General features: G+C 39.7%; 1 protein-coding gene across 8 annotated transcripts in view; it reads left to right on the top strand.

The window, feature by feature from the left end:
• Dnm3 (dynamin 3) overlaps nucleotides 1–22457 on the top strand; it is a 495138-nt gene that overhangs the window by 211743 nt on the left and 260938 nt on the right. For 4 of the 8 annotated variants that reach the window (XM_076547834.1, XM_076547832.1, XM_076547835.1 and 1 more), the window contains exons 13-14: nucleotides 2082–2133; nucleotides 2959–2988. In XM_076547834.1, the coding sequence (XP_076403949.1) occupies nucleotides 2082–2133; nucleotides 2959–2988 (82 nt within the window). The remainder of the gene's footprint in view (nucleotides 1–2081; nucleotides 2134–2958; nucleotides 2989–22457) is intronic. The other 4 variants (XM_076547837.1, XM_076547833.1, XM_076547836.1 and 1 more) reach the window with 1 other exon arrangement.

The raw sequence follows: 22457 nt of genomic DNA, 5'->3' as shown, positions 1-22457 counted from the left end.
TGTCCACATCGCCCCCACCCCTAACAATTCACACTCCCACACTTTGCCACTGAGAAGCTGTGGCCAATGGGGTCAAGCTCTGCCCAAAGCTGGGTTCTGCTTCTTTTCTCCATGTAACATGAAGTCCACAGGAATTTATAAAGAAAAAAAAATGCTCACTTCTGTGTCTCTTGTAGTTTCAGAGTGATTATACTGATTAGAGGTCTGTCCCCTTAAAGCAAAATAATATATTGGAATATAGCCACAACCAAAGGACATTCACATTGCAGTAGACATTTTCCTGCTTATTCCTAGGAGCTGCACAAGCCCAGGGGGCCTCTGGGAAGGTGACTTTGGAGAGACATTGTAGGAGGGAGAGACTGAAGTTCAGGGGGAGCAGTATTTGAGACACTCAGTGTGCCAGGCTTGGTGGGCAGCCAGAGGGCAGTGTGGGTGCATGGGATCCTAGCCACAGACAGACTCAAGCCTTCCTTTACATCCTTGCTTATAAAACACTGACAACTGTGGGCTGAGATTCCTCAAAGGAATGGTTGAAAAGAAATGAAGGGAATTGGGCATTTAGCTAAAAATTATAAAACTAAGCCAAAGGCAAGAAAGAAACTGAAATTGGTAAATTAATAATGAAAAACAAAAATACACACAGAATATCTCCAGTGACCAAAAATGCAGTGTTACCTTTCACTGCCCAGCCTCAGCTGAGTGCACTGTGTGGTTTTTATGAGCTTGAGTGGAGGCAAGCAGCTTAAATACATCAGGGGAGATTTCAAAAACTGCTGTTTTGAACAACTGTTCTAAGTGGGGTTTTGATTTCTATCTTGCGACCAAACCATAACATCTAATCACTTTAAGCGGACAGCTTATGGCTGTAGTCTACCTCTTCTTTCTTTCAGACCATTCCACTGTTCTCTGAAACAGCTACTATAAACTTTAGATGAACTAACAGAGGGTATGGCATTGATTGTCTTGCCAGAATACTCAAGATGAGTTGTGTTTTCTTATGACAGATCTATGGATCCAGAAAGCAGAAGCCTTTGTTCTTTCTGAGAGCTAGAATAACATCATACTTACTAGTGTAGGCTCTAGGGCTAAGTTGTTAAGAGTGATAACTGACTTTAACCCTTCCTTCTGGCTCACTGCAAAGTGGAGAATTTAACAACACCGACTCGTGGAACTTTTCATTCAATAGATTGCTTCTGCTGCCAAGTTTGTGATAGGTCCTCCCAAAGCCCCGGGGAGAGAGCATTAAGCAAAGCAAACATAAGCCTCGCTTGCAGGGTGCTTCCAGCTTGATGTCGAAGGGTGTGGATAAACAGACACAAAACAAACTACATCAGGCTGGAAGGTAAAATATCCCAATGAGACACAGAAGAGGGCACAGGAGGTTCCTGAAGGGAACAATAGCGGTTACAATAGTAGGCAACTTAGACCTCACTGAAAAGAAAAGTTTGGGCCAACCCTTGAAGAGACATCAGGAGCTTTGCAGAAGCATAGGAGAAATACCTTCAGAGCAGTAAGCTAGCATGAAGCCTCTTGTGTAGGGCTGTGCTGGGTGGCTCTGACAGAGGCCATGCTGACTGGGCTTCACCAGTGAGTAAGCTGAAGGGAAGAGGGTACTCGTCAAAGTGGCAGAGAGTGGGCGTAAGCTGAGTAGGGCCTGGAAATCCACAGCAAGAACTTTGGCTTTGGCCTTTGAATAGAACAGTGCTGAAGGAAGTAGAGGGTACTGAGCAGAAAAATAATCTGTATGTCACAGAAAATATGTCACTCTATAAGCATTAATTTGATACCCATTCCCGTTCTTTTACACACCAGGAGAAGTACCCCCAACACACCAACCCATTGTTGTCAATGTAGTTTCTTCCATGTGGAGTTATTATAGGTTTTTGTTTTTGTTTTTGCTGGTTGCTAATTGCTGCAAGAAATCCTACTGGGTTGTTTTATCTTCCAGAACTGGATGGACCTGGGTTGCTGCTCTTACCTCTGCCTTGAGTTTTAAACATGTAATGTATTTTTGTATCTGTTACTTGTTCAGAAAAAACATCTCGCGTTTCTTCAGTGCTGCTCTCCTTTGCTTTTCTCAGTGCTCAGCAGAGGAGCAGTCAGGTTCACAAGAAAAGCACAATTGGAAATCAGGTAGGAACCATGTAAGAGACCCAGTGCATGCATGCCCCAAAGCATTGGAACTAAACTGCTTGACTGACTTTTTTTTTTGAATGCAAATTAATCATATGTAGTTTTTGCTTATGCAGCTTTTTGTTTTATTTTTTGCTTTTCAAGTTTTTGGAGCGAACTTTGTACTTTGTTTTGGCTATTTTTGCAGTTAACCCTACCACCTCACCTTAAGTAACCGCTGCTACTTGCTGTGCGCTCTGTATTAGACTCCTTGTGTCCTCTTTTGCTTGCTTCTGTTACCACTGAACTTGATTTAACATTGAATCTGAGGTAGTTAAAGGTTAAAAATATGGTGAGTAGATGCATGAGCTTCTGAGTGCTGCTGGCTAGTTCACACATTTGCACAGCTTGGTAACAGTGAAGGGACAGCTCAGAAATAAGGCAGTGTTGGATTAACCTCTGCCATGCCAAATTTCTATTGGTTGACGATGATGTTAATTGCTAAGGCGATCTGATCACTTGAGTTTTTTGAGTTTTGGGGCTGACCTGCTGTCTGACTAATAGCGCTCTGCAGAGATTGTATTAACTCCGGCAGTTTGCTGTTTCTTCTATGTTTTATGTGATAATGAATATTTGCATTGTTATTTCTTTTCAACTCAAAACAATGATGATTTTTTTAAAAGATTTTTTTTAAAAAAAACACAGAGGTACAATTATTGAACAAATTGAAACTTCTGCTCTAGATGATTTTTTCCCATTGTTTTGAAAGGAGAAGAGGTAATAACAGACTTTATCTTAAAACTTTTTTTTTTCTGAACTAAAGCATATAATTCTTTGCTATTTCAGGGAACCAATCTTCCGCCTTCAAGGCAAATTGTACGAGCTAAGTTCTGTAAGCTTTACTGTTGCTTTTTTTATTTAGCTTCCCAAGGGCACAGTTTGTCTTTAACTGATTAACTCAACTAGCGCTTGCTACTAATTTTTTTTTTAAACTTAGGTTGTCTTGTTCATAACACCATATCACTGAAACCAAACTCCTCTTCGGAGGGTTATCCTTCACTGCTAATAACTTGCTGTGATTGAAAGGTATGAACTAGTAAACCCTACAATGCTGTAATAATAAACCCTTAACCTGGTGGGTGCTTTGGTATTTCTCTAATTTTAATGGGCCTTAAAATCATTAAAATCATTAACAATCTCTGCCTCTATCATTTTCTGCTTTGTTGGTCTGAGACATAAGCTTTTCTATTTCCCCTGTACAATAATGTTTTCAATAAATGTACATGATGCTTCTAAAAGGTGGGTGAACATTGATTATCTGACTTTAATATATTTATTTGTAAGCTTACCCAATTCTAATCATTTATATTTTTTAAGAATAAAAACTCCAAAGCAAAATACATTGTTTTTTATATGGCTGCAGAGTTGAATCTTTTACTATTAGATAGTCTCTCTACGTTTCACAGAAGTATAAAAGCATGATAAAACATTTACAGGAAGATTTAGAATGAAATAGTGTTCTCATTTGTACTATGAAGGAAATAGGCTTGTTCTCCCAACTGCACAAGTTGAGAATGAGATTGGAAAATACAGGCTTTGGATCTAGGTATTCCCAAGTTCAACTTTAATCATGCCCATTAGTAGCCATGGAGCTTTATACAAATGATCCCAAGTTTGCTCAGATGTGTGTTGGGAAGAATAGAATACAACTCTGTAAAATTATGTGGAGAGGCTTGTGGGAGGATGAGACAGGGGGATTGTCACACGTTCAATACCAGCTGGGGCTACATAGTGAGATCCAGTCCAACTGGGATACAGAATGAATCAAAAAGTGAATCTCTACAGGGTGGTTGTGAAAGTCTGAAGTAATATGTATAAGCATGCTTCCACAGCCAAGTCCAAGATACACACATACCCTAGAAAGAGTACAATTCTTGCTTCCAGAAGGTATGTGCTACTTGGAACTTTTAGATGAAAATGTAGGAAGTATGAGAAAATTATAGAAGTTATAAGGATGATGAAGTATTTAGAAAATTAGAAGTTACAACCAATTATTCCAATGCCCATAATGTCTATATTGTGGCTTAGTGTGGCATGGGTTTACCTATAAAAGTTTTCTTCCTGGGTAGTGGTGGTGGCACATGCCTTTAATCCCAGCACTTGGAAGGCAGGGGCAGGTAGATCTCTGATTTCAAGGCCAGCCTGGTCTTCATAGTGAGTTACAGGACAGCCAGGGGTACACAGAGAAACGCTGTCTCAAAAAAAAAAAAAATTCCACAGGTCAGAAGCTACAGCTAGGAAATGCAATAGTATGATGGTGCAGCCACCTAATTTATATTAGATCTGAGAGGAAGTATGGCATTGCTCTCAATTAGAGACTCTAAATGCTAAGATCATAGCTGTGTTTCCATGCCTTCACTTTTGCCAGGAACATCAAATCCCATACATTATAGAGGTTTTGTAACCCATGGTAACAGAATTAGGTGCATTTTGGAAAATAGTACTCCAAACTCTTGGGGTCACTCAAGCCTTGAAAGCCAGAATTATTTTATTTCTAAAGCTTTAGAAAAATACTACATATACTGTGTCATGCAGGAACCAACATTCTATGGGATCAGAGGTAGCATCCTGTCATCCAGCACAGCCTATTTATGTAGTAGATGAGTTAATAGACAGAGCAGGTAGGCTAAATGAAAGTGATAAGTCCTCTTATTTCAGCTCAGATTTTGCTGTCCATTAAAAGAAATAATCTCAATTTGCAACTATTAGCTTATGCATCTCAATAACTTATTTTCCAGAATCAAATTCAGCCATTTATAACACAAGAAGGTATATTTAAGAGGATCTTTTATAGTTTCTTAGAAGTATACTATAACAATTAAAGTTGTTTTATTTATGAATCTGGGTATTTTATGTCTGTTTGGATCTGTATAAAAACAGTTTTGCCCATAAAAAGGTGCAGAGCTAGGGATCTTAGATTCCAGCCTTCCAATGGCAGCTACATGTATGATAAGGCTGAAAGGTCCCTCAGTGTCCTCAAGTGATACATTCATCCTGTTGTCCTCTCAGGGCTCCAGGGTATGAGACAAACTTGGTAATAACTATACATCAGAAACAACACAGGATCAGTCCTACCCTACTCATTTTTATCTGCCTTGACATTTTAGTAGACCTACAAATCGATGCCAGCATGTAACACAAAAAATTATAATCATGAAATTTATATAAAGTTGGGCTTTTGCACAATTTAAATGGGAACCTCATCCATCTCTGTACTCATCAGACATGTATTTAAAATCTCAATGTGCCAAAACCTGTGGTAATGCTTAGAGCAGTAAGATGTAAGATGTTGGGAATGTTGGTAAGTATGCAGTACATGCTCTGTACTAAATTCTAGATACTTCTGCTCAGTCAAGTCTTACTGAAAAACCGCTTCTGCAAGAGGCTAGCCTTGACCTGTCATGTATGTCTGATTACCCTCTCTCCTCAGAGTCTCACACTGTCCCATTTTACGGTTCAAATTTTTCTAATGACATTTTGTCTACTGTTATGGGGATCAGAGTTCCATCCAAGTATTGTTTGCTGAGAACAGAAAATGATTTTTAAGCACAGTCACACGAACATTTTAAAAGCATCCTGCTGCTTGTGGAATGGAAGGAGGCTGTGAAGGGTGGAGAAGATGGAAAGAGGAGATTAGTTGGGTGTTTTGGATAAGAAATTATGGATATTTCTGAGTTAGTGGAGGTACTGATAAATTCAAGAATTTGATTAAATGGGAAGAATTACATAAGCGTTGTGATGAACTGGATGCTGGGAAGAGGGTTCAAGACTCCATTGCTCCAAGACTTCTGATTTGAGCACAGGAAAGGAGCATAGAAGGTTAGATTTTGATTCAGACTCAAAGTGTGGTGGCTCTGTTAGTGTGAGACTAGATTGACAACATGGGAAGCCAGAGCAAGCACATCAGTTGGAGATTGGATGGATGTGTCTCTGAGATGAGACAGAGACCTTCTTCAAAGGTACAGAGAGCCCTTGGTAGATTTCCAATAGGGAAGGGATACTAACTGATTTTTATATCAGGGAAGTCTAGAGAATAGTTTCGAAGAGTGCAAGTACAGACCCAGAAATTAATGGTGTTTTTGAAGTAACTTGTGTTAAAAATGCAAATATTGGTATCAGAAAACATATTGAGGAAGGAAAACATTCAAACCATTTTTAGGAGTGGTTATAAATAGTTACTGGAGGAGTGATTAGCCCTCCCAGGTTTTTGGCTGATGGGATCCACTGACAAAGGGAAGGCAAGAAAAGAGCATGTTAGCGAGGGTGGGAAAAGAAGGTAGGAGTTATTTGTGCCGATTAGACATCATTATGGCTTGGGGTTCAAGAGTCATGTAGAATCGCGGGACATGTTTTACAGTTGTTGGTATATAAAGTAGTTATTAAAGTTATAGGAGAGGTGAGATTAACTCTAAAGGGTGATGACATAGGAAGAAATATAGGGTTCAAAGGATGATGGAGAAAGGGCTGGAACACATGGGGAACTGAAAAGAAGACTGAGAGGTGGTGAGAAAGGTTGGACAACCTGGAGAGGAACAGAATGGAAGACAACATTGAGAAGAAGGAACACGCCATCTTCACTCCATCTTCAGCTAGAGACTGGCAATCATTGTAATCTAGTTCTTCTCCCAGAGAGAACATTCCAAGAACAGCCAATGGCAGTGGATGTTTGGGGGGATCTCAGGAAGCTTAGAGAAAGTCATCAGGTGGTAGGCAGGGCTAGACGTCATCTGAGATCTATCAATATCAGCAGCCCTACTGGCCTTAAGGACTGCTCTTTTAGTCTATACTTGAAAGCTAATATAAAGTCGAAAATACTTAAAACTGGACTGCAGATTTTTCCAGGGTCAGTGTAGAAAGTCAAGAGGAAAACTGCATTGCAGTTTTGCGAAGAGAGAAGTTATAGTAATGCACTGCTTAATGTGAGTGGCTTGAACTCTGTACAAACCAGGAAACATTGACTAAATAGCAAACAACCTCAATAATCTTAGCAGATGATTACAATTAAAGCCTAATTCAGTGTGCTGTGACAGCCCCAAGAAGTCAGGAAGACGGCCATCCCACTTTCATAATAAAGACTTTGTCTAGGGACAACTTAAGGAAGCAAGTATTACTTTGACTCACCGTTTCAGTCCATGCTTTACTGGCTTCACTGTTTCTCATGGTCCTGAGCCAGAACATCGTGATGGAGAAGGTGTAGTAAAGTTGAGTTGCTCACCTTTCAGTGGCCAGGAAGCCGAGACTGAGGAAGAGCCAGGTAGAGGATTCGCCTTTCCAAGAGCATCAAGCACACACATCCAGTTACCTACTAAAATTATCAAATTATTAATTCCTTATTACACATTAATCTATCAACCAAGTCAGAACTCTCATGGTCCAGTGGTTCCCCCAAAATCTGATCAGCTGGCAACCAGGCCTTGACCTTAGAGGTCCCAAGGAACATTTCATGTTGAAACTATAACATGGCCAGATTTGAGAGTCTTCTCGTTTCTTCCATCAAATGGGAAAGAAATAGAAGTCTGAGTGAAGGAAGTTTTAATTACATGTCACTTCATATTCTGCTGACCAGGGCACTGTCATTTGGGCTCACCAAATGATAAGAGGAGCGGGAAGGTACATTGGAGTTTGTGCTGAGGAAAAAGAAAAAAGCAGATGATGTTGACAGAAAATTGAAAGGAAATCGATTAGTTGGGACACTGGAGGTTTCACTGCAGTCAGAGAAAATATGTCCTAGGAGTAAAGGGGAAGCAGCAGTGAGGTGTGGGATTGAAGTTACTGAATGGATGATGGCTTTGAATGCCACTTGAATGCCTGAGGTTGTTACCTGAATGAAAGAGAGCAGGAAACAGAGAGGGAGCACATAGGATTGCTAAGGAGAGGCCTGGAGCCTTGTTTGTCTTAAGATGTGGTTAGCTAAAGAGAAGTGGGGGATGCGATTTTCCAGACTTTAATATGTTAGGGGAAAAGAGGAATGACTGACATTTAAATAATGAACAATTCACACTTTAGCCTCCACAGTGTAGGACAGAAAAGTACCCGATGTGCTCGCGGTCCCCAGACTGTATTCATCTGCAACTGTGCAAAGCAAAGACATCTTCCTGAGGCAGTAGACGAGCAGGTGCTTGTGGGGGCCGCCTGTGGTACCTCAGAGGCTCAGGCCTGTTGATTATGTATTGTATATCAGTGTGCTCACTACTGCTCCAAGCGGAAGATTGTCAGCTCCCTAGCTGGAGATGGAGTGTTCGTTCCACCTTATTAAAATCCATGGCTAACTGATTGATTAAATTAATAATTTTTCCAATCTATTAACAGAATTCTACCCCCTACTTCCCATTTCCTTTAAAAATAATACTATTGACCAGTGCAAGGTTGAGAAGCAACATTTGATGATCATTCTTCGGTTACAAAAGTGTGAGGTCACTGTGTAAGCAGGAGCTTCTGGTTTAAACCAACTGCTATCAAGCATCTACTCTGAAAGGAATAGCAGTAGTAGCTGCCTCCCAGGTTATTGTAAACATTAAATGAGATAATAGTAGATAGTAAGCTTAGGGGTAGGGGTGTGTGTGTGTGTGTGTGTGTGTGTTGGCTTGTTAATTCCCCCCCAAGATAGGCACTCCTTTACTTTATTACCTGGAAAGATGTTGAAGCATGCTGAGACAGAGTTACGTGCTGGGTCATACAAATTATCAGTGATGTCTCTAGGATTCAGACCCAGGTCATTTGATTATAAGCTTACTATTTTGAAAAAGAAATTTTAATCCTAGCACTCAGCAGGCAGAGACAGGTAGATCTCTGAGTTTGAGGCCAGCCTGGTCTGGTCTACAAAATGAGTTCCAGGATAGCTAGGGCTATTTAGAAAAAACCTGTCTTGAAAAAGCCAAAAAACAAAAAAAGAAATTTAATTTTTTTTAATGTCTATCCTTAGGATTTGCATGAAAGAACATATAAAGTTTATTAATGGTACAGAAGTAAGATATTATATTACTTAATTAAATATAAATAATATAATTGAAGTAAGATACTATATTAGCCATGAAGACATGAAATAAAATATTGCTATTTTTCAAGTAATACTTCAGTCACTATTTTGAGAGTTTCATACAATACATTTAGAACATATTTACTCCTTTCCTCAACTCCTCCCAATCCAGCCCCGCTTTTCTATCCGCCTAACATTGAGTTTTCTTCTTTGTTTTCTTCTAAAACCCATGGAGTCCAGTTTGCGTTGCTTGACTTCTCTTGGGAATGGGGCCTGTCTTGTAGTGTCGTCAACTGACTAGGCATCATACCATTAAAGAAAACTGATACTCTATTTCCCAGGAGTGATCAAGTGACCGTGGCTCCACAGCTCATGGAGGGACTTTGTACCGACCTCCTCCTCTCCCCTCTATGCTGTGACATCTTGTCCAGCTTGAGCTTGTGCAGGTCTTGTGCATGCTGCCACACATGGTTTCATATGTGCAACTGTCTTGTTGTGTCCAGAAAACACTGTTTCCTTGACGTCATCCACTACCTCTTCCAGTTTTTCTCACCCCACTTCCATGAAGATGCCCAAGTCTTGGTGTAAGGAATGTGTTATGAATGTCCCATTTTTAACTCTCTAGTTTCTTATTCTTTGCAAGTTGACCAGTTGTTGTTTTCTGTGTTAGCTTTTCTGATGGTGCTTGAGAGATATGCTGGTCTATGGGAAAAATATTATAATCGTTAGCAGAGTAGTATTGGTAGGTTCTCCACCAGGGCCCATGACCTGTCTAGCCACAGTTTCTTGGTCTAGTAACAGTGTCAGGTGTGGGTTCCATCTATCTCATGAAATGCACCTTACAGCCCATCAGAAAGTGGTTGGTTACTCTCAGAACCTACATTCACACCACTGTTGTCTCAGTAGACACATCTTGTCAGACCAGTCATTATTGTTGCTCCCAGGAGTCACAGCTGGGTGAGATTGATGATTTCTTTTTTGGTAGTGTGCATACAACACCTTCTAACACTATGAAAATTAGCCAGTAGAGGTGAAGTCTCTAGGTCACTACCTCCTTGATTTCTCCACGTTTTGTCACTCAAGTATATAGTGTCTCCAGAAACAGGGTCTTACCATGAAATTCTGGAGGATAACCAAGAGCATTGGCAATATTCTATAATGTTTGGGGGGAATCTATGAGACCCATTGACTAACAACAAAAAAGAGGTAGCTCATTTCTGGTGTTGGGATTATTTGCTAGCATGGGTTGTATTGTTGGGGTCTTGATCTCCTGTAATAGGGTGAGTCCATTTAGCCTCTTTTTATACAAGTGTATATGTATATATTTAGGACACTTCTATGGTAGTTGGTTTATATATGGCTATTTTTTAAAGAAGACCTTTAGTATTAGTTACCTCTCCCCATATTTCCCAATTTATCCTGCCCTCCCACCCCCATTTGATCATTCCTGTTCCATTATTCTCCCTTCCCTCTTTATATCACTATATTCCATCTTTCCCTTCCTCAAACCACCCCTTCTTCCCCCATAGTCCCTTGATAGTTTCCTAACCTTTCTGAGTATTCCCAATCAAACACATGTATGTAAAGCTGAAAAGTTAACACCCACACACGAGAGAACATGTGACATTTGTCTTCCTAGGTCTGGGTCACCTCACTCAGGATGACTGTTTTAGCTCCATCTATTTACCTGCTAATTTCATAATTACATTTTCCTTAATAGCTGGTTAATTATCCACTGTGTAAATGTACCACCTTTCCATCATCTCTTCCTCAGCTAATGGACATCTAGGCTGTTTCCATTCCCTAGCTGATGTGAGTAGAGCAGCAATGGACATGCAGGAACAAGTGATTTTAGGCCTTCTATTAATCACAGTCTTTCACGGCTTCCAGTAGTTTATAAATTGCAACAAGAATCACACTTCACAATCTCAACTACTGCATATCATCATTTATATTCATTTGTGGTTAGTTTTGTTTCTGATACTTTTCTTATAGTAATGCCATTAGATCCTGAAAACAATGGATTTAAGTGATATGTAAGCTAATCTTTATCCTTAACTCTATAAATTATTTCAAAGGGGCCAGCCAATACCTTATAAGATAAGAAAATAATTACCTTATTAAGAATAGAGAATGGAGACCATGAGGCCATACTCATTAGAAGGATGGCTCATTGTGTGGGTCTGTGTTTTTTAAACTTGGAATTCTGTTTGGATCATGACTTGCTGTATACCAATAGTGTATTTCTCCAGAGGAGCAAAAATATGCTTACTACACTTATAGAATCAATTCGTGTCTTTTATTTGTTTGGTAGTTTTTTGTTTTGTTTTGTTTTTTCAAGACAGGGTTTCTCTGTGTAGCTCTGGTTGTCCTGGAACTCACTCTGTAGAACAGGCTGGCCTCAAACTCACAGAGATCTACTTGCTTCTGCCTCCCTAGTGCTGGAGTTAAAGGCATGTACCACCACCACCCAGCTTCAATTTATGTCTTAAGTGAGGACTTACAGATCACAAATAAGGAAGAGAGCACCTTATATATTCATATTGTCTTGAAAACTTGAGCAGACAAGATCCATCCTCCCCCTGGGCTGCAGTTTGGGGAGTGGAGATTTGGTCTTCCTACACCTGGGGAAATACAGGCTAAGCCAAGCATCTCCTTGTTATCTTCCGCCCACATCTCAGTTGCCACTCACGACTCCCTGTACCTCCTTCTCCCTCCCTGTCTTTTCTTCCCTCCCTTCATCTCACAGCCTCTTGGTTTTTTCATCTGCAGGTTGAGGTGTATGTGATTCCTGGTGAGGTAAATGCCTGAATGGTTCAAAATGGTTCAAACATTTCCTGGAACTTTGATAACATTTAATTTTTTTTAAGCATCTACCACTAAAGACACCATTTTATTAATTATGGTTTTCAGACCCAAGCATTCTTCTGCATCAATAGCGGCTTCTTAAGATCTTCCCATTTGTGACCCTTTGAGTGTTTATGGACATTGGGATTATATCCGTCCTTTGATCCCAGAGTAATAAGTCCTTGTTCTAGCGACAGCTTGTTTAACCATGACTCCAGATCTCAGAGAACTTCTACTTTATGCCAACTCAGCCAGCAGCGTGGTGAAGAAACTCTCTGCTGCTGTTTATCTCTTTCTGATTGGTCCACCACAGGCCCAAGCCAATGCCTTGTTCCCCTTACACCGCCCATTCCTTTCTGCTTCCGATTCCATCCATCAGGAATGCCTGTGGTCCTTTTTCTGGTCCTTCCAGCGTTCACCACTGTTTTGTTGTGTCTGGATGGTCGTACTTTCACCCTCACTACCATGAAGTAGGCTTTGGCACTGTTTCCATTGTGGGATTGCCATCCTTTCAAAACTGCTGCACCAGCCAATAGACCAACAGCAATATACATACAAGGATCTAGCCCAACCCCCCCCTCCCACCCCGGCTCTGAATATTTAAGTAGACTTTATGAAAGTTTTGATAGTCTGATGGGAAGAATAATACATTGCTGTTTCAACTTGTGTTTCACTTACTGCTGGTTATGGAGCAGCTTTTCATTTTTGTGTTTGGAAAGGATTTGGATCTTCTGGTTTTTAAAGTGTCTGGTATGTCCTTTGTCTTTCTGAGGGACACTGTGTACCATTTTCATATTGACTTTTAGGTTTTCAAAAAATAGTTTGTATATTTTTCATGTGTTATAAAGAGAGGAAGCATTTTCTGCCTGTTTAACTTTTAGAATTGTTTGTTGTAAAATAAAAGGTATTACTTTTGCTTAGACAATTGAAGAAATATATATTTTGTCTTGCTTGTGTTTTTTTCCATAGTAGTTTTCTAGATTTGTACTTAGGTGTGTGGAAAACATTTTTTTGGCTGGGTCACGTTTTTGCTCTCTTAAGCTATGAGAAGTATTTCACTTTTACTGACAATGAGTATTCTCTTCAGTATGAACCATTCTTGCCTTTCCTTATGTTCCCTGAAATTAATACTTTTACTTCGTAACTTAATTTTTTTTTTTTTGGCTTTTTGAGACAGGGTTTCTCTGTATAGTTTTGGTGCCTGTCCTGGATCTCACTGTGTAGACCAGGCTGGCCTCGAACTCACAGAGATCCGCCTGGCTCTGCCTCCCAAGTGCTGGCATTAAAGACATGCAACATCACTGCCCAGCTTCATAACTTAATTTTTATATTCTATCTTTTACCTTTTGTTATACTTATTAACAATTTTCTTTTATTGACTAGTATGTTTTTAGCTTTTGTAATGTTTTGATAAAGTTTTTAAAATTAGAGTGGTACCTACTATTCTTTTTCTTTTTAAAATTTATAAAAGACATAATATTTGTGTTTGTTGCATAGTAAAGTATCCATGAGGTGCAACATGAAATTCAAACTTATGTACACAAGGTATAACGATCAGATTTGTGTAATTGGTACACATGCCTTCTAAGAGACATCCTTTCTTTGTGTTGAAAGCATTCAGAAATACTATTTTGGAGTACTTGATTTCAACTGTACCTATCCTCTTAGGCTGTAGAAAATGTGAAGCTGCATCTCCCATCTACTCTGCTCTTTATCACGGAACCATTTTTTTTTTTTTTTTTACTTCCCTAACACTTCCCATGTGCTGGCTGCCTCTATGGCACTTCTTTGGAATCTAGTTTTGTGTTGCTCTTTTTCTCTCAAGTCTTCCACAGCATTTCTCTTTCAGAAGGAAGCCTCCACCTCAAGAGCAATAAATCACTCACCCACATGCTTATAGCAATTCAAAATGTCTTATTATTTAAAACAATTTTTAACTTTAAATATGTTTTGATCACATTCTTCCCCTCCCCCAAGTTCATGACATCGCCCTTGGTATCTGTCTCCGTAGCCCCCTTAGGAAGGGCTCATCACAGCACATGATACAAAGTGGGGCACAGCATACAGATCAGAACTTGGAGGTTCTGAGCATGGATCCTGCAGCCCGACTGCCAGGCTTCATCATATGGCTCTGCCCCTTACCAGCCACAGGTGTCACTGAGCATCATTATTTTTCCTCTTTTGCTCAAGGGACATGATTAATGAATCTGTCTCCAAGAGTCTGTTATAAAGGGGACATGGTTGTTGCATGTAACTCAATTTCTACTGCTATTTAGTACTTGATTCTAAGTGCGTAAATGTACATGTCTAGTTGTATGAATGATCTATACTATGTTATCACTGGTTTGCAATACTCTTGTTAATATAATGATTTCATCTGTGATAGTGCAGTGATCAGAACACACACTGGCCTGGAACTTACTATGTAGCTCAGGATACTATCGGGGTTCCCAATCCTTTACCAAGCCTCTGGAGCACTGGGGATTTCAGTTTATGTCACCACAACTCACTCCAACTCACACTTCTTAAACACTTTGTCTTTGGCTAGCCATTGCCTGAGGTATGCTTCTTACATCAACACATACAGTTTATCAGCAACCCTGGAAGCAGGGGCCATCTTTTTTTTTTTTTTTTTGGTTTTATGAATCATGTAAATGATATTTGGAAAAGTGCTACCCTAAGTAGAACAGTAGCAAAGGAGCAGAATTCTTCTTCTCAGTCAAGGATGAGCCCTTTAACCTGAAATCTTTGCTTAGGTTGTTTATTGTGTCCCTCTGCTGATTTTTATATAGAGGCATGCTTTTTAATTATTGCAGCCCCCCTCTCTCATACATGCCAGCCATTGACTTTCACAGTCGTTCTTTTTCAAACGTACTTTTTTCCTTTTGTAAATTGTTCATTCTTTTAATTGAAGATTAAAATTTTATCGTATTCCAAGGAGAACATTATTTAAATTGCAACTGGGTGTTTGTAAAGTGTATGAATTAACCATGACAAAGCCTCTCTTGTTCTTAATGCTATTCCTCTTTCCAATCAGATAATGGTTTCTTCTATTAATTATATTTTCTAGTTTTCCTTAATATAGGTACATTCACATTTCTTTCTGAAAATATAATTGTAAATGGAATGTTTTAAATTATGTTTCCTAATTATTGCTGTATGAAAATGTTGAAAAAGGCTTTCTATATTAGTAGGATTATAGGATTCTCTAGTAGCTTTTTTTTTTTACATAATTTCAATTTTTTAACTCTTTGTACACTTGTATCTTTTGTTTTTACTTTGATATGTTATTCTTTTTGGAATAACATAAAGCAGTAATGGATGTTGTTAAGTGTTTTTAGACTTTTAATGAAAGTGCTTTTAATCTATTAGTCTTAGTTTTCATGTTGCAGTTTGATTTTATTTTATTTTATTTTTAAAGATTTATTTATTTATGATGTATACAGCATGTTTGCCTGCAGGCCAGAAGAGGGTGCTAGATCTCATTACAGATGGTTGTAAGCCACCATGTGGTTGCTGGGAATTGAACTCAGGACCTCTGGAAGAGCAGTCAGTGCTCTTAACCTCTGAGCTATCTCTCCAGCCCATAGATGATGATGAAACAGGCATTCCTCCATGCTTGAGAATTTCCACCAGAAATGATGTTTGAGTTCCATTCACAAGATCATGTTCCCTGAGCAAACTCTGTGGCTTCAGCTACCATTTTTTTTTTTTTTTAAATCATGTATCTGTATTTCTCTGATGTAAGCCCTCTGGCTACTGGGGCAAATATCTAGAAATTGAATTCATTCTCTTAGTATTCAATTTCAGATCAATATATTTTGCTGTTGAACTAAAATTGCCATTTTCAGAAAAGAATGCCAATGTAAAAGTATTAAAGTTCTCACAGAAAGGGAAATTCTCAGAAGCTCATAGTTGGCTCGGTAAGACAGTGGCTGGTTGGTGTGTTGGGTGGGAAGGGACTAGTCGATACTCTGGCTGTACAAAGACCGGAGCTCTTAGGCTCTTCACCGATGGGAGACGGAAGCCAAGCAACTTTCAGCTGTTGGCTGGCTAGGAGCCTCCTCACCAGTTCGGGGGCTGAGAATTCTTCCCAGCAACACCAACTTCATTATTATTAGAGGACCCCAGTCCTTTCACTGTAGTAATTTAAGGGATTAGAAAAAGGCAAACTGTCAAGCATCATTGACTATAAGGGAGCCCTGGGATACTCCTTAGTGATGACATCCATGTTCTCTACCAGAATGTCTCTTGGGCAGAAGGCCACTGGCTCATTACAACAGTGAAAATGAAAGTCAGCAAAAAGCTGAGGCATTTTTATTTGTGTTTTCAGTAGAGCTCTTGTGTTCATTTTTAATCATTGCTTCCCACATTCAAATCAAACCCACCAATCGTAACTATTTCCCAAATTCACCACTACTGAGGCAAGTTTCACTTTCTTCCCCTGGAGCATGGATTTCTCTCCTCTGGTACAATAGCATCATTGACACCTTTCCTATTTCAGAAAGTTTAACTTGGAAGCATCAACAGAGGCATTTTTAGTTCAGCCTTTGATTTATTTCAATTAGAGAATCCTCCCCTATGCATTCATAAAGAAAAGAAGGTTCATGCAAAACCACAATAGTCCGGCAGAGGATGGCATCTTGTTTAGCCTATGGGCTCCAGTCTTAGCTTCAGTGGGGTGTCACAGCCCTGAGCAGTCTCTGTCCCCGGGTCACTCTCTGTCCAGGTACCTAAATGTCAATACATTAATGTCAGTATAAATTGTTGTAGAAATCTAAATCTTGTTTTCTAATACAAGGATCCTAATAGAAAGCAATGGCTTGTAGGTCTCCCACATGGTAGTTCCGTAGATTAGTCTAGAGTTCCATGTGCTATAAGCCCTCGACCCTTTCACAAAGCCTCTCCTCACCTCCCTCAAAATATTTGCAATGAACATGTCCCTCATAGTTTCTGTGAGATTGGAATCATGTTTTTTTTGTGGGGGGGCTTATATGTGTGGTGCAGCGAGACTGTGACCCCCCCAGAGTAGTCTGAGTACCTCAAGAGTTAATGCTGCTCTGAGATTTAAATGTAGAAAGACCAAAGTGGCTTTGTTTCCTAGCAGTATACATTTTTAAATTATGGAGTTTAGAAAAGAAGTAACTTATAGATAATCTTTTGGACAAAATGTAAATATGTAAAGCTTCAGTTAAATGAAGAAATGAAATGCTTAACCTCAAAATTACTTCAGGATTTCTTTGATTCAGAAACCAACTCCTCTCCACTCTCGTGGGATTCCATTAGGCTAACCTCTCCAGGATGAATGTCCCCCATTCAGGAAATGAGCACACTGAGTTCATAATCACATCTTGGTTCCCTGAAGCCGGGCCCCCAACTCCCTCTTTCCTAAGTAATCGGCTGAAAGTTTTGTCCTCCATTCTGGTGAAGTTATTTACCCAGAGCCTGTGATGAATGGCCCCTATGGGCACATTACTATATCTGCTGCCGCTGAGATTGCCTGGCTGGCTGGAGTGCAGCCTTGGAAGCGGGGCACAGAAATACACGAAAAATGAGCTCAAGCAAGACAAGTAATAATAGTATCACATCACTTTAAGTTACTTTTAGTGGCCCCTGATTATTCTTTGTTTATAAGACAATATACGTTCTTTAAGTTCAGAGTCTCTCCTGATACAATTTTTTTTTATGAAAAAGAACTAAAATATTGGGTTAGTAATAGGATGTTTTATTATTCCCTTCCCTATTCTACTAGAGATTGACTTTCTTCATTAAAGTGAGGAATTTTCAGTGTACAATTATGTTCTTTTTTTTTTTTTTCAATTAGTAACTTTTTTCTCCGTTCAGAAACCTTTCCCTTTTTCCAGCACCCTGGCCTTCCTGTTGACCTGTTGTGAAGTGGAGGAGGGGAAGGGGAAACGGAGGATTTGTTTTTGAGATCCCAGCCATCTATAAATGACTTCCTCTTGTTTGGTACATCCACTTCCAGAAGTCTGCTCACAGGGTCCATGTCCTGGAGGAAGGAACGGTGTCGTCACTCACTCATCCTGTGCACACAGCCTGGCCACTCGGAATATTATCTCCTATCACTTCTGGCGTTTCTTGTGTTTCTTCTCTTCCTGGGGTTCATAATTCATGTCAGTGATTTCCGGTGCATGTGGAGTCAAGTTTTAGAAATATGAGACAATTTTAAAATTACAGATGCAAAATCCTGGCTGTTTGAGCCAACATCTGCAACTGGTTTGGGGGATTAACAAAAGAGCTGCTCTGGATGACTGATATTTGCCAGGACCTCTCCATTTCCCACAGAAATCAGAATGCCTGTTACTTACAGGGGCTTCAGTTTCCAATAGAAATCACAATTTCATCTGCTACATACCTTATTAGGTTTCTTCATGGATTCCCTTGAGTTAGAGCCAAATTTCAATTAGCCATGATTATGGAGGTCAGGAAGAACATGGCTAATTAAAATCCATAAGTAAGGAAAAGACTGACTTTAACCAGAAGCCCCAACTCTCCCCTGAAACTCGTTGCTGAAATTACAAACAGGGGAAATACTTGACGTGTTTTCCTCATTTTGTTTTAGTGTGAGTATGAATGAGAACATGCCCCTCTCAGATATGACAGTCCCCAAACACTTAATATAAAGTCCAAATTCTGATATCCATGGCCCTCAGTCCTGCCCACTTCCTCTCCCCTCTTTGCCCTGCCACTCCAGGTTCTGTGCTCTGAAAACACTGGTCTTTGGACAAATTAGCCAATGGTCTAGGCCATTGGTTCTCAATGTGTGGGTCACAATCCCCCAAAAGGGGTCACATGTCAGATATCCTGCAAATAAGATATTTACATTACCATTCATAACAGTAGCACAATTACAGTTAGGAAGTAGCAATAAAAGTAATTTTATGGTCAGGGGTCACCACAACATGGGGAACTCTAGTAAAGGGTCACATCATGAGGGAGGTTGAGAACCACTGTTCTGGGATCTTTTCCTCTTGGGATTTTTTTTCTATGTCTGTTCTCATGTCTGGAGCATCATCATTTTCATTTCTACCTGAATAGCACCTCTTCATTTCCTTCACCTTAAATAGCTTGTCTCTGAGAGTACCCTAACTGATTTCTACACTGTTTTCAATTTACACCCTATGTTCCCAAAGAAACATGTTTTATCACCCTTCTCTTGTGTATTTAGTTGTAAATGTCCATTTCCTGCAGAACCCATGGGCTCTGTTAGGCTAAGGGCAGTTGTTGCCATTTTATGTGTCTAGCATAAAACTCTCTCTAGTCAATGTCTAACAAATGTTGACTATATAGAAGAGACAAAGCTTTTAACATCTGGAATTAAATGGCTGGATATATAAACCATCTATAAGATAATGACTATGATATTCATATTCAGAAGGGAAGTCCTAACATCTACTTAAGCTCTTATTAGTTTTGAATGGTCATTCAATGTAATCAACGGTTGACTCTTCAATATCATCTTTACACACAGTTCATTTGTAGCTTGCCTGTAGTCATTATTTTAGTTTCCCATCTACACCTGTCATCACAACTTTTATTTCATGTAGCTCTGAAATGTAGTTCTAAATATAGTAAATTCCAGTATTATATGGGCACTAAGTTATGCTTCATTAACAATTTGGATGGCTTATATCTTGAGCTCTAACAGATGTTATTGTCATCTTTAATCGGCAAGTTCTTCATTCGACTCCTTGAGTTCCTGGACAGCATGACAAGACAATGTTTCTATTGTACATTTACAAATAGCCCTGAGTGTTGGGATTACCTCTGGCTTGGAACCATTATATCAATAATTTATCACCTTGGGGCTGTGGACATAGGTCCATTTGTAGAGTGCTTGCATGCTTTCAGCCAGTATACTCTGAGCTTCTTTGGAAGATGAGAGCCCAGAAAACCCAACTACAAGTAAGTCAGAAACAAGATGCATGTGCAAAATTCAATGAGCACAATAAATATTCAGAGAGAAAAGAGCCACATGGCTACTGAACTGCTTTCCTATCCATGACAATCATGCCAGAAGTGGTTCTTTTGTTTTTTCTTAGATGGTTACATTACCTAGCACTGTCCCACATAGTTTTGTGTGTACCCATCATTCTCTAGAATATTTTATTTCAAATAATCACACTCATAGCAACAGCTTCAGCTTGTTAAATGGCCTTCTTATGTGGCAGCATGCCTGCGCTTTATTCTTCTGATAGCTGCACAGTCATATAGCATCATCCCCATTTTGACAGATAATGACAGCAGCTAATATATATTAAGAACTTATTATATAAAGTCCTATGCCAAGCTTCTTTCCATTTATATTTTCTTTAATTCTCACAATAACCAGAAGGTCTGGTTGGCAACAACCCTATGACTGAGGTTAGCCAAGGCTCGCAGAAGTTGGATGACTTGTCCAAGGTGATCCTTATAGTATGTGGTAAAGCCTGGATTTGAATCCACAAATTTCTGTGGATCACTTCTTTGAGTTTTTGCAACAATTCTTCAAGGGGACATACTATAATCATCTCTTTCTGCTCCCTGCTTTCACTTTTTTAATAGTTGAAGATCAAATATCTTTAGCAAAACTCATAAAGTCCATTTTTCTGAAAGTTAAATTTTAAGTTCCTTTATCAAAATTAACTGATAAAAATGCCCAAAGCTTTTACAGGTAATTGTTCAGTGCTGCCTGGGTTACATGGAGTCATTGGTGGATTATCTTTTGAGTGTCCTCAATCATATTTGAATTTACTGGCAGGTCCGTATCAGGCATCATCATCTTCTGGGTCCTCCTGTTGGTAACTGACCTGAAGTGAGAAGGCAAAAGGCCCAGCCTTGAGAAGGAGTTTCAATGTCTGCTCATTCTTCATCTCCTTCATTCTTCCTAGAATTAAGGCCAGGCACAGCTCTGGGGGTAGAGTAGCAATAATGCAGATTAGTTCTTATCCTCAGGATGGTTATAGTCTAGTGATGGTCAAGACAGCACAGGAACACGAAGATGAGCATGGGAAAGGATGGAAGGTGGTCACAGAAAGAGTGAAGTTGTGGGGCGCACTGGGAAGAGGGAACAGAAGGGCCTCTTTGAAGAGGAGTACTGTAAGGCAGGTTCCGAGTGAGAGGGCAGTCTGCAACCTGGGGAGGAAACATAATCCTGCCAGAAGGCAAGGGCAAGGTTGGGAAAAACCAGAACAAAAACCAGGCTTTCTAGACACAGAAATGGCTGGGGTTGGGAAGCACAGCAGAAAAGAAGCAGAAAGGGATTGGCCCATGTCCTGTACCATTCCTTTTTTCAGTGTGGTTCTTAGTTTTTTAGTTAGATGATTGCTTCTTGCCCGTTTCATGCTCCTAGCAAAGATTTGTTTAGTACCAAATTTTCTAAGACTCGGTGTATTTATGTATCTTCCCCGCACAGCGATGAGGCAAGAATGTTGCTCATGGGTAGGGATTTCTCTCCTTCATACTTTCATACTCGGTCCCTTCTACTAGCACTGACTGGTATTATGTCTCATCATGGAGTAAGGAGACATGTGGTGTTGAATGCTCTGTTTTCTCATTTGTCCTCTGAAATAGATACTACTGTCTTCATGAATGGATGAGGAGATTGAGGCCCCAAGAAGATCTTGCCCTAAGCGATAGAGCCACGTGTGAGAGGCCCAGAGATCTGGTCTCACTGTGACATAGTTGGATTAGGTACAAGTCTGAGGATACTTTGGAAGCCATGGACATCTTGGAGTCAGTCAAAGTCTTCATTTTACATCTTATAATTTTTTTTTCACCTAGAGGCTAGAAACTAGAAAAAAAATGGTCACAAATATTGTTTAGAAAATAAAAATATCTAAGATACATTAACAAAATAATTATTATCAAAATGTTTTTTATCCTCACAACAGAGTCTAGAAACGAGAGAAACAAATGTCCACCTTGAGTTTGTGCACATATGAAAAATATGCTTTTCTGTAATATTCAACCTATAGCCATGGTAAATTAGATCTAGATTCATATTTTGTGCTGGGAATCAAAAAAGTTATTGGACAGTGTTCCTGTACTCACAAGGCAGGGGATCCAGTCTGCAGGAGACCTCTCATTCATTATATCCTCTTGACACTACAGTCCCCTTGAAATAAATGCCATCATGCCTGCAGCTGACCACTTCTCTGTCAGCCCATTAATTCTGCCTTGCTTGAAGCATCTACTTGAAGCATCTGGGTTATGAGTGTCTCTGTATCTCTCGCTGCACTTTTAACTATCTCTCAGTACAGCAGCCAGGGAAAGGTTCCCTTATTGAAGAATGTGTGTGCTTACTTGTTTTTAATTATGTGTACACACATGCACATACAGGCCTGAAATAAGTTTCTGCTGCCATTCATTCTTTGGTCCCCATCTATCCTGGTTTTTGAGACTTGCCTGGTGCTCACTGAGTAGGCTAGGCCAGCTGGCCCAGCAGCCTCGGGGATTTAGT

This window comes from Peromyscus maniculatus, chromosome 11, assembly GCF_049852395.1.
Source record: "Peromyscus maniculatus bairdii isolate BWxNUB_F1_BW_parent chromosome 11, HU_Pman_BW_mat_3.1, whole genome shotgun sequence".
NCBI lineage: Eukaryota > Metazoa > Chordata > Mammalia > Rodentia > Cricetidae > Peromyscus > Peromyscus maniculatus.
Note: the sequence above shows the minus strand (reverse complement) of the source record. Positions and strands in the feature narration are given on the sequence as shown.